Here is a 13,473-nt window from a genome sequence, read left to right on the forward strand (position 1 = left end):
TATCATCCGGAGGACGTCTCCTAGTTAATGGCCTGGTGGACGACCGGGCCGCTGACGATTGTGGATGGTTGGTCCGCTGACGATTGATCCGCGGACGATTGATCCGCTCTGTGTTCCGCCTCCTCATTTTCCTTTGGCCAGTCGTGTACTGCTAATTCCGCCCCTATTTTAGACCAACTGATAAACCCTTTTCTATTATTTATACATTCTTCCTTATTAATATATGCTGCTTCCATTGCTTTCCTGATTTTCTTACTCATTCCTGTGTGAATTGTTTTTATGTTATTCCAGTCCGGTAGATGTCCATACTCCTCTGCGTGTACTACTATAGCATTTGATGTTCTGTGATGTCTTAAGTCTGATTTGTGTTGTATCATTCTTACCTTAGTCCCCTTACTCGTTTCACCATAGTAGGCTCCTCCGGATGATATATAATCTTGTAACCCCCTTGTACTACTTAGTCTCTCTAAAGAAGGTGTAAATAGCCGAAACGTTAGAGAAATAAACTCATCTCTGACTTGTGTGTTTCTTTACCACCCTCCTATCTTCATCTGTCCAGATGGATAATACACACACACACACATATATATATATATATATATATATATATATATATATATATATATATATATATGTATACATGTGTATATATATATATATATATATATATATATATATATACGTACATGTATACATATATATACATACATACACACACACATATGTATATATATATATATATATATATATGTGTGTGTGTGTGTGTGTGTGTGTGTGTGTGTGTATGTATACGTACATACATACATACATACATATATATATATATATAATATTATATATATATATATATGGTCTTGGATCACGTGTTGGACTCGTGATCAACAGCTATTTCCCTCCCGGAAGAGAGCTCCGAGCTCATATATGACCACTCTATGGACAATACTGTGACCTTACACACACGCACACACACACTCACCGAAGTCTCCGCCCAAGAGAGTTGGAGTAACGACTCGCAACGCAACGATACTGAAATTATTTCAGCCCTGGGCGGGATTCGACCCAGGACCGCCGTATTAGCAGCCGAGAACCTCACCAACTGCGCCACGAGTGTGTGTGTCTGTGTGTATGTGCATGCTTGTGTGCTCATGTGACGGGTAAACTCAAGGAACTAACTGACCACAACTGAAAAATCCGAGATGTCTTTGAATATCATCCTTTCTGTAACCTCAAATAAAATTATAATTATAATTTGTGGGGGAGTTCTACAAGATGCCCCGTGCTTCAGAAGACAACAAGGTGAATCTTCAGACAACGTGAACCAGAAGAGGAACAGTAAGAGACAAACATCAAGAAGATTCTTCAGCAAGTTTCTGCGGCGATGTGTCTCATTCTTCAGCTGCAAGAAGAAGTCTTCGGGAAAGAGCAAAGACGCCGTCGTCAAAACTCCTGAGACCAGGATCTTACAGGAGAATGAGAAAGTCTTTGTTGTACACGTCAACGATTGGAAAATGGTCCGAGTCCTTGGGGCCGGATCATTTGGAAAAGTTTACCTCGTCAGGAATCAAGAAAGTGGCAAAGAAACAGCCATGAAAATCGTCACCCTAACCTCGAGGAACAAAGACTCCACAGTCGAGGAAATAATTCATTTCCAACTCAAACATCAGAACCTCGTTGAGCTGTTTTGTTGGAAGAGATCAGAAGCAAGACTGATCGTTGTTATGGAGTTCTGTTCGATGGGGGACATCGAGGATAGGATCAACAAGATCGCAAGAAAGAACGCCTTGGCCTATTTCTCGCAGCTGATGGAAGGCGTCAGCTACCTGCACTCCAGAGGCGTCGCCCATCGCGACCTCAAGCCAGCCAACCTCTTCCTTACTGGCGACGGCGTCCTGAAGATCGGCGACTTTGGCTTGGCGGACGTCTTCGTCGTGGAGGGCAAAGAGGTGCGACTCAAGGGCAGCGTTAGCACTCGGCCTTTCCTGGCTCCCGAGGTGGTCAACGAGAAGAGCTACCTCGGCCCACCCGTAGACCTGAGGGCGTGCGGCATCATTTTGATCAACATGCTCACCAGAGTAAGGCCGTGGAGCAACCCAGTGCCAGAGGACAGAGGCTACAGGATGTGGCTCGCAAAGGATCCACATTTGGCAAAACTTCACCCATGGAGATCCCTAAACGACACAACGAAACCCGTAGTAGACCTCCTTCTGGAAGTGGACCCAGTCAAACGTCATTCGGGTTGGAAAAAAATTGTGCCAGAAATTAAGAAAGGGAAAAGAGCCCCTGAATATTTTTCCTCAGTAATCCCCAACATTTTGCTGTCTAAGAGGCACTTCAGAAAACATCCTCACTAAACATCTTCTCCAACACTTGCGGGAGATTTTCTCCCCTCAGCTGAATAAAGCAGCATGACATCCGGCAGAACAAACCATAAGAACGATCACAGACTTCGACGTCACATTTGGTTGATATTGACTGAGAAATTCAATTCAGCTCACGCTCTTGTGTGTGTATGTGTGTGTGTGTGTGTGTGTGTGAGAGAGAGAGAGAGAGAGAGAGAGAGAGAGAGAGAGAGAGAGAGAGAGAGAGAGAGAGAGAGGGAGAGAAAGAGAGAGCGTGTGTGCGTGCGTGCGTGTATGTATGTCTTTGCGTGTGTCTTTGTGATTGTGTGTGAGAGTGCGTGCGTGTGTGTATGTGGGTGTCTGGGTGTGTTTGCGTGTGTTTTTATGTGTGTATGTGTGTTCATGTATGTATGCGTATGAGTATGCGAGTTTGTTTGGGCGTTGTTGTTCATGCATTTGTACGTATACACGTATAAGCGTCTCTATTTTCATTTGTTTTTTCGGTTTGTGGTTTACATTTGTTTATGACTGTGTGGGTTTTATCCGCCTCCCTCTGCCCGTGCAAGATGTTGCCGCCTCTGCTGGTATCCCAAACAATAACAATCTCCTTCTCCTCCTCCTCCTCCTTCCTCATAGTCCTCTCCCCTCTCCTTCAGTCCTTCACTTCTGTATGTCGCCTACACCCTTTCGCGACGTATTTATACATAAAGAAAACAACCACAAACACCTTTTCCCCACACGTTCAAACCCATTTGTATAAGAGCGCGCCAATGCACACGCGCCTAAACTTCAAAAATAGATTTATTATATTCATATTAACCTTATATGGTAGATGTACATCTAAAATCCTGCGTGATTCACCATGGTCTTGGATCACGTGTTGGACTCATGATCGACAGCTATTTCCCTCTTAGAAAAGAGCTCAGAGCTCATATATGACCGATCTATGGATAATGCTGTGATCTGACATGCACACACAAACCCAATTCTCCGCCCACAAGAGTTGGAGTAACAACCCCCAGCGAAGCGATACTGAAATTATTTCAGTCCTAGGCGGGATTCGAACCCGGACCGCTGTGGTGGCAGCCGGGAACTTTACCAGCTGCGCCACAAGTATATGTGTTTGTGTGCGTGTCGAGAATATTATGACTTCCGGCAAATTCCCCATCCCTTTTAAGACGTAATGCTGACGGTGTAACTTTAATCTAGGTGAACTCCCAACCGAGTTCATTCTGGTATATTTCCCTGAATTTTCACAACGTTCAGAAGAAGAAAAACTACAAACCTGTGATCGGCAGGGGCTCTTCGAACCCTGAGAAGTTGAATGGCATCACAAAGCATCTTTGTGAATATGTAATAATTTCACTCTTTCTCTTTTGTTTAGATATCCCAGTAAAACACACAGTATTATAACTTACTGTGGCCTTGGGACCACTTGGTACTTACATCTTTATTTCAGTATTTACCTTCTTTAAGTCACTCATGCCTTATTCATTTCTTGATTCGCCCTCCATAGATCTTGCCTCCATGATTCCTTCATGAGTCTCATCTCCCTCTCTATGTCTATAATTCTACTAAAAAGTATTTCCTCGTACCCGCTGAATCCAGAAAAAGGTTCGTCATCGCCACTATAAAAAAGTCTTTTCGTACCCAGAGGCGATCTGAAGCTCATATTTACATTATGCTTTGATATTGTACCGACAGATGGCTCTGGGTATGTGTTTACGTTACGGTTCGCTGTTCCGTCGCCATTTCGGGTATCCACGAACACTCACCTTCCCATTTAACACAACCTAGGTATCCTGCTAATGTAACACTATTGAGACGTTCCACTTTTGATGTGTTTCTCGGGAACTCGAAATTTACGTGTTGTTAAAATGGACGTTCGCTGTGTATGTGTGCGTGTGTGTAGTTACCTAGCTGTATTTACCTAGTTGTATCCTACGGGAGGGGGAATTATGCTCGTGTCCCGTCTCTGTATCTTACAGTATCTAAATTTTTCTTAAATTCGTGTATGGTATTTGCACACACTATCAGTTCGTCCAGTTTGTTCCATACATCCATCACTGTGGGGAAGCTGTTCTTTTTCAGATCTCTTCTATAACTGTCCTTTTTTTAGTTTCATCCCATGTCCTGTATTTCTCGTGTCCCAGTTTAGTAAGTCTTCTTTATCAAGGACTTCCCTACCTCTCGTTATTCAATAGATGGTCAACAAGTCTCCTCTTTCTCTTTTTTGTTCTAGGGTTGGTAACTATTTTTGACAGTCTCTCTTTGTATGACAGTTCTGAAAGTGGGGGCTATCTTCGTAGTTCCTCTTTGGATTCTTTCAATTTTCTTATATTCTTTTTGGTACTGGGTGGCCAGTTTCGCACATACTTCAGTCTTGATCTTATCAGTGTGACTAGTATTTTCTTCACCCAAGTAAATCCCACTTTTATTGACCTCAGCAAGTTGTAGGTTTCTCCAACAATTTTCGTTATCTGTTTATCAGGGGACATGTCCTTTGTGATAATTACTCCCAGGTCTTTTATAAATCCCACTTTCTTTACGCCCTTTTCACCAATCTTATATTGTCCTGATATCCTGTTTTTATTTTTCCAAATTCCATTATATTTCATTTCTTGATGTTGAAGTCCACTTCCTACTTCTGACTCCATTCTCATATTTTTTTTCAGAGCTCTCTGCAGCGACTCAGTCTCTTTCAGTGCTCACTTTTCTCAACAATTTTGCATCATCAGCAAAAATGTTCACGTAACTGTCCACACCCTCGTCCATGTCATTCACATAAATAGCAAACATCATTGGAGCTAGTACCAATCCCTGTGGAAATCTACTAATCACCTCTTTCCAAGTAGAACTCTTATCTCTGAGCACTATTATCATTTTTCTTCCATGCAAAAAATCCTCCATCCATTTCAGTAGTTTACCTTGTGCCCCTCCTATGGTTTTCAGTTTTCCTAATAGTTTTATATGGGGCACTTTATCAAAAGCTTTTTGTAGATCTAGGAAAGCACAATCAGCTCATCCGTCCCTTTCCTGTATTATATCTAATAGTCTTGAGTAAAAACAGATCAGATTTGTGGCACATCATCTTCCCTGTCTGAATCCAAACTGTCTCGGGTTTAGTATGTTGTTCTCTTTCAGATGTTTTGTCCGTCTGTTTTTGATAACTTTTTCACAAATTTTGGCTACTTGTAAGGGAAACCAGTCTGTAATTTGTTAGGTCTTCCTTGTTACCTCCTTTATATATTAGTATGATGTTGGCCTTTTTCCAGTCTTCTGGTATTTTTCCTTAAGAGAATAACTTATTATATTACATATTTTGCCTACCAATTCTTTTTTACACTCCTTTAGTATCCAGTGTGCAATTCCATCCAGGCCGTGCGATTTCCTAGCATCAAGGTTTATTATTTGATCCATTATTTCATCTCGTTGCTATTATTTCCCCCATAGGTAGGGGATTTCACTTCTTGCCCTTCATCACAGTACCATACGTTTTCTCTAGTGAAAACAGATTTGAAATGTTTATTCAGGACCTCAGCCATTTCTATATTTTCTGTGTATTCCATGTTCCCCTGGTGTAGTTTCTCTATTTCATACTTGTTTTTCAATTTATCATTCACATATCTATTGAATAGTTTTCGTTGATCCTTACATTTTTCTGTTATGTCTTTTTCACAATTTATTTTTTCCCGAATATTTTTACATATTCATTCCTTTCATTGATATACACTTGCCTCTTTCTAGGATTTTTCTCATTGTTCCATCTTTTCCAAGCCTTATCTCTTTTTTGCCTCACTGCACTTTGTGTTAAACGAACACTTATATTTATTTTCCTGTTTTTGTCTTGGTATACATTTATCCATCCTTTCATTATAGATTTCCCTCAAAATTTTCCATTTTTCTTCCACTCATATTGTTGTGAAATTGTCCCAAATCGCTTCTTGAGAAAAAATTTCAAGTTTCATAAAATCTGTTTAACTATATACCAATCTCTCTTTTCTTTCTCATTTCTCTCTATACTTCCTCCTTTAGTTCTAGTTCAAGTAATATGTGGTCACTCTTCCCATTTGATGTCTTGTATTTAATTTTATCCACAATTTCAGGTTCTCATGTAAAGAATAAATCCAGTCTTAACGGATCTTCATTATTTATCTGGTGTTTTTCCTTACCCATTGTGTCACTGTATATTCCATTGTCATGTCAAGTAATACATTTCCCCATAATTCTTCTCCACCTTTCACTGTCATCTTTTCCCAACAGATTTCTTTGCAGTTAAAATCCCCCATAAGTATCATGTTTCCTTCATCTTTCAACATCCCATTTAATGAAATCCTTGTATCTTCTAACATTTTAGAGTACTCTCTCTCCAAGAACCCATTTTTTTGGGGACACACAGATCACCACATTCTCTTTTTCATGCCTTTATCTTCAACTCTTATTGTGATAATTTCCACTCTGTTCCCTCCATTTGTAACCTTCACCACATTTGAAATTTTCTTAGCCAAGAATATGACCCCTATTTTTCCTTTTGATTTCTAAGCCAGTGATTATATAATCCATTTGCAACAGTTAGGTGATGGCAGACCCCTTAATTTTGTCTCTACAATTGCTTCTGACAATCATTAAGCTTGTTTAATCCTGAAATTAAACCATTTATAATAGTATGAGCCATTTTTAATTTTCTGCATTCTCCACATCTTTCTTTGTTCCTTTAATTTCCTTTTCTTGAAGATACCATTTTCTCAGTCTCATGTCTAACACTCTCCAAAAGAACTTCTTTTTCTCAGGCTCTGTTCTTTTCTCATTTTTTTTTCTTTAAGTTTTGCTTAAGGTCTTCTCTCTTTCTCTTTCCTCAAGATTCATATCTCTTTTTATTCATGCACCTTTATAGTGCCCAGTATTACTTATTTCTTCTTGCTAGTATCTCTTCTGCTGCCCTTTGTGACCTTTTGATATTTAGGGGTCGATTTCCTTCTTCTATATACCTTTCTATTCTATGCAATTCCACTATTTCCTTTTCTAATTCTTGCTCTTTATCTTGTATTACTCTCAAAACATCTATTGCTAAATCTTTCTCTTCTTTTTCTCTCACAAATCTAAATAGGTCCTTTTTTTCTTTTAGACCAAATACTGTAACAAGGTCATGCCTTCAAGAACCACATGCATTCTCTTCAACCAGTGCAACCTCGTACGCCATCTTTCAAACCTTTTGTTAGTCAAGACCTCGACACCTGCACTCGCGTGTTCGTCAAGAGTTGACACAGTAAAGAAACCGCTCCAACAACCATACCAAGGCCCCTTCAAGGTACTGTGGAGAACTAGAAAAATGATTACCATAAAGAAGAATGGTATGCTGGAATCCATCAACATCGATCGCGTCAAGTCAGCATATCTGCTCCGTGGGGACAGACATACCTCACACCAAGGTAGCAGATACTTCCCTTGCCACCAAACCTGGTGTCCGCGAGGTAACATTCCTCATCACTAAGGAGGGGGGGAATAATGTAGCAAGGTCGCCTTCAAGAAATTGTTTTCTATGGATATATGTGTACCATAATTAATTTCCTGTATTGATTAATGTCACCCATTTGAACTAGTAGTTATGGAAACATATATTAACAGTTTTATATCTCTCATATCAATATATAAATTCATATGTCTGTAGTAACATTTTGTATAGTTATATTTATATTAGGAAGCTCGCTGGCTGAGCGGGTTAGGGCGTCGTTACTTGCGGTGAAGGTCGAGGTGAGGGCGGTTCGAATCCCGCCACCAGCGAAGTTGAACCAAGGGCATGGTTCATTAAATTCCACGCTACAAAGCCCTCTGTGAGGGGCACCGTCCTAGCCTCCCGATAGGGGGGAGTATGTGATGTTAAACCATATCATCATCAAATTTATATTTCATGAAATAATTTGTGTACACTGCACATAAATGCGACATATGCCCTTCTTATGTACAGCCGTCAAGACAGTGGCTTGGAGAGCCTACACTCGCATTGTATTTGCAATAAACAAGTCCAAAAAGAATCAGTTTCTTTCAATCCTTCTCTCATGGATTCCTTCATTATGTGGTGGTAACAAACCACTACAATACTACTATACACTTCTTTTTGTCTACTGTATCTCTCAGCAAGTTCTCCTTTTCTTTGATTACCTGAAAGACTGTTTCCTTATTTTTCTCTTGCATTTGTTGCTGAACAATTTCGTTAAAAGATACCTTATCTTTTTAGTGATCTTTACATTGTTTCTTGAGTTGTGTGTGTAAAATTAGATATCATGGAAATAAAATATATACCATATCCCATTCTCTTTACATCCATATCCAATTTGCGATCTTTGTGAAATAATATACCTATTGAATCATAAACATATTTTTATTAAGGCAATACTTTTACAGAATCCACATGAACCATCACCCCTCCACCTTTTTTTTCAATTTGCTGTTCAATTGTTGTAAAAATTGCTGTTAAATATCTATTGCAACTTCTATCGGAGTTAGTCTGAAATCCGTAGGCCAAGAATCACTACCAGTACCTCTCATCATTGGAAAGATTATGCTGAAGCCTTTCCTCCTTTTTTGGCAAACCACTCATCTGACTTGTCCTTCTCCATAGCTTCATTCAGAAGGCTGTCACCTTTGGGGTCCACCTAAACAGACAATAAGAAATAATTATATTCCTACTGATCCCTGAGCATAGTGACACACTTTATAAATGGAGTCTGAGGGCAAAGTATTTTTTTGACAAGTTTCTGTTACACATATGTTTATAAACATTATGTCAACAGTTGGACCAAATAAAAGGTGGGCAATAGCCCTTATGTGGTCCTAATTTTGGGAACAATTTGGGGTCAAGGTCAACAGATATGTAAAAACCCAAGAATGGGATGGATGGGGTGAAGGAGGCCTTGTGTGTAAGGAGAATGTCTGTCAAACAGGGGAGGGGGATTGCAAGATGACAATGGAGCTGCCCATTTTCAAAACTGAACAATGCCTTCATCTGTCAGGAGGTACAGCCCTGAAGGGCTGACACTCAGTCTCTGGACCCAAAATCATTCTATTAACTTCAACTGCATTTATCACACTTTTTCACATATTTCACACATGGGGTGCTGATAACTGGTAACTGCTCTCCTCTTCCTACCACTTACAGCAGGTAACATAGAGACAGTCCCACATTGGTACAACACACACCAGTCCAAAGTTTCTTCCCAGAGAGATCTGTGGGAGGTTCTAAGGACTGTTGCCAGCCACAGTGGGGCTCCAGGTTTTCCACCTACTGAGCTGCAACGTCTACGTCGTGGGACCACCCCCCAACCCCAAGAGTTGGGGGCCAAACAGCAGCATCTACCCCTGGCCATCAGCTCTACGCAGATGGCACCGATCCCCAAGGAGGAGCTACGCCTACCTGGGGGAGTACCACAATCCTTTTTTTCCAACACACAATGTTACGTTTTTTCTGCACTGAGGGGTCATTTTCCGGCGATCACCCCTCTTCTTCTACTTTTAGCCGGAGATGTAGAGAGCAATCCTGGGCCCACCACAAAATACACATGCCCAACATGCTCTAAAACCCATTACTTCGAGCAGACAGACAAAGGGCTCAGTTCAGTGCAATATGTGCAAAAACTGGGCCCACCTCACTTGTACAACACTTGCTGACACAAACCAATACACAAACACTTGGACATGTTCTACCTGCCCTCCAGTAACCCCAATCCCACCTCCCCAACCACAGCCAACACCCTTACCCACTCCCAATTTCCCTTTGCCCTTACCCCCGATTGGTACTCCCCTTCCTTTGTCCCCGATCTCTCCTTTCCCCCCCTCTGACCCAGATCCTACACCTTCCCCACTACCACCCCAACCTCAACCCCAAACGGCAACATACAACACATACAAAACACACAACATCAACATATTACAACACAACATTGACGGTATAAACACTAAAAAACATGAACTTGAACACTTTCTTAAACAACACAACATACACATTGCAATTCTACAAGAAACAAAATTAAGACACTCACACAAAACACCATCATTTCATAATTACACCACCATCAGACAAGACCGGACTGACGGCAATGGCGGTGGACTCATCACCCTGATCCACCATTCCATCTGTTTTGTGGACACAAGTGCCACAACCAAAATTCTCCTCCCTACCACAGATAACACAACAGAAACCCAATCCATTCGTATCCGCACAGGCAACAATTCAACACTAACAATAGTTAACATGTACATTCCCCCCCAATCATCCCCCACAGTTCCAAACACCTTCAGACCTCAACTCAGCCAACTAACCTCAATCCCCAACCTGATCATGGGTGGTGACTTCAACGCCAAGTCGTCTGCCTGGTTTGTCGACAACCCTGACACAGACAGAGGGCTTGATATACAGACTCAATTCGACTCATTGACTATCATGAACAACACGCATAATCATACACATATCCCATACCAAGCCCTCTACACTCCCTCCTCTCCTGATATCACCTTTTGCTCCCCCTGCCTAACCCCAACAACATCATGGAGTGTGGTCGGAGCCCTTGGTTCTGACCACCTTCCAATCATCATCACCACCAAAACAAGATGCACCCCAGCTGGCCACAGACACACTTACACCAATTACAAGAGAGCTAACTGGGAAGCCTTTAATGAAGAGACAGAACAACATTTCGAAACACTTAACAGTACACCAATCACAAACATAAACAATGCTGTGCACGCTTTTAATACAATCATACAAAACGCAGACAAGAGATACATCCCTAGAGGCAACAGAAAATCACACAACCCCAACTTCACACCAGAAATCCAAGGCCTCATCAGACAACGTGACACACTTAAACACGATACCCCCACACCTATCCCTCAAAACATAGCAGACCAAATACAAACACTAAACACTGTGATTGCCAATAAAATACATGAACAAAAAACACAAAATTGGCAAAACTTTATCAATACACTTGATCACAAAACAAACACCAGCAAATTGTACAAAACACTCAACAGCATCACACTATCCAACACTAACACTACACGCTCTCACGCAGCAATAATCACAACAACAGATAATCTACCCTCAAACAGACAACAAGCAAACGCACTCATACGTCATTTTGCACAGACGAGCCATCTTACATCTCACCCTGACGACCGACGCACCATTCGACGTAAGAAAGACTTTCCCACAGACTCAGACTATACACCCTTCATAGACAGTCAGACAAAACTCATATTGCATAGTCTCAAGCACTCATCTGCCTGTGGCCCTGATAACATAAGCAACATACACCTAAAACACATTGGACCACAAGGTATACACGCACTCACAAACATTGCAAACTACAGCTATTCACACAACACAATACCCGACATCTGGAAGCATGGTAAAATAATCACCATTCCAAAACCGAACAAAGACCCAACAATCCCAACATCGCACCGCCCAATCACACTTCTCTGCACCCCCTCTAAAGTCATTGAACGCCTAATACTTAAACTTGTCACACCATATATTCCCCTTGCTGACTCACAACACGGTTTTAGGCCACTACACTCCACAAACACTCTTCTGACAAACCTCACACAAAGAATTTTAGATGGCATCAATTCAGATAGGCCCCACCACAGAACACTTCTTATAACATTGGACATTAGTAAAGCTTTTGATGCTATCCCCCGCCACAACCTAACAAATAAAATATATAACACAGACATGCACAATAACACCAAAAGATGGCTGGCCAATTATCTGGCAGGCAGGAATGCTCATGTGTCATATAATGGCCAATCATCGCACATCAGAAACATTAAGAACGGAGTACCACAGGGCTCGGTTCTATCCCCCACATTATTTAATCTATACATGCATGACTTACCCACGCCAGACACCTCAGAAATACAAATCTCTTCCTACGCAGACGACATAACAATCACATGCACACATCGTAACACAGACAAAGCTGCAGAAATAATCCAGCCTTACCTTGACACACTCAACACATGGTTCATCACAAACAGACTCAAAATAGCTCCAACCAAATCTACAGCAACACTTCTCACCAACTGGACAAAAGAACACAAATACATACCTCATCTCTACATCAACAACACTCTAATACCACACACAAACACACCGAAAATTCTTGGTGTAACATACGATACATCCATGTCTTTCAAACAACACCTCACAAACATAAAAAACAAATGCACACCTAGACTTAACGCACTTAAGTCAATCACTGGAACAACATTTGGACAAAACAAAGAAACTAATATAACAATATACAAACAATGCATACGCTCAGTGATGAATTATGCGAGTCCTGCATGGGCTCCTAATCTCAGTGAGACACACCACAACACCCTTCAAATCATACAAAACAAAGCCCTAAAAACAATTACAGGCTGCACAAATACATCACCTACAGACCATTTACACCATGAAACAAAAGTCCTCAAAGTCAAGGACCACCTCGACATGAGAGGCACACAAACACTTGCTGCAGCCACCACAAACACATCACACCCGCTACACTACATAGCAGAACACCCACACACACCAAGAAACATTAAAACTACACCCAAAGACCTTTATTACACACAGATACTCTCTTCTCTTCCTCCACAACCACCAAATACCAGCCTCCGGAAACATATTCATAATCATATCACTCACCGCTCCATTAACACACTGAAAGACAACACACTGCTGCATGCCAGACCCCCTGATATCCACCCTTCTGAATCTTCTCTCCCACGTAGGGACAGAGTCCACTTGGCCAGACTGCGATGCGGTCACCACCCAGCACTTCTAAGCTACCAGAAGAGGCTGGACGACCGTGTTGTGAACAGCTGCCCAGGATGTAACACTTCACCCCATACCATACAACACATAATGGAAGACTGCATTATACACAATCATGCACGCAAACAACACAACATACACTCTATAAAGGATTTGTGGGAAAACCCAGTTTCGGCTGTGGCCTTCCTTGGGGAGACGGGACTGCTCGGACAGACAGTCTAGGGAACGACAACAACAACAACAACAACAATGGAATGTACTTACCTAATTGTAGTAAACAAGAACGGACCAACACTCATAGGATTC

General features: G+C 41.4%; 2 protein-coding genes across 2 annotated transcripts in view; one reads left to right on the forward strand and one right to left on the reverse strand.

The window, feature by feature from the left end:
- The first annotated feature begins 1,196 nt into the window (after positions 1 to 1,196).
- Positions 1,197 to 2,351, forward strand: LOC143041293 (serine/threonine-protein kinase Chk1-like). Its single transcript, XM_076213120.1, has one exon. The coding sequence runs from the start codon at positions 1,197 to 1,199 to the stop codon at positions 2,349 to 2,351; it is 1,155 nt and encodes a 384-aa protein (XP_076069235.1).
- Positions 2,352 to 8,699: 6,348 nt separating this feature from the next.
- The window catches only part of LOC143041105 (glyoxalase domain-containing protein 4), a 30,408-nt gene continuing 25,634 nt past the window's right edge, over positions 8,700 to 13,473 (reverse strand). The window contains exon 8 of the mRNA XM_076212824.1: positions 8,700 to 8,992. Within this exon, the coding sequence (XP_076068939.1) occupies positions 8,897 to 8,992 (96 nt within the window). The 3' untranslated portion in view covers positions 8,700 to 8,896. The remainder of the gene's footprint in view (positions 8,993 to 13,473) is intronic.

This window comes from Oratosquilla oratoria, chromosome 30, assembly GCF_046742065.1.
Source record: "Oratosquilla oratoria isolate Oo_2021 chromosome 30, ASM4674206v1, whole genome shotgun sequence".
Lineage (NCBI taxonomy): Eukaryota > Metazoa > Arthropoda > Malacostraca > Stomatopoda > Squillidae > Oratosquilla > Oratosquilla oratoria.

Bases quoted from the DNA above. Each gene is read 5' to 3' on its own strand.
- LOC143041293 (XM_076213120.1), top strand. From the start codon at position 1,197: ATGTCTTTGAATATCATCCTTTCTGTAACCTCAAATAAAATTATAATT.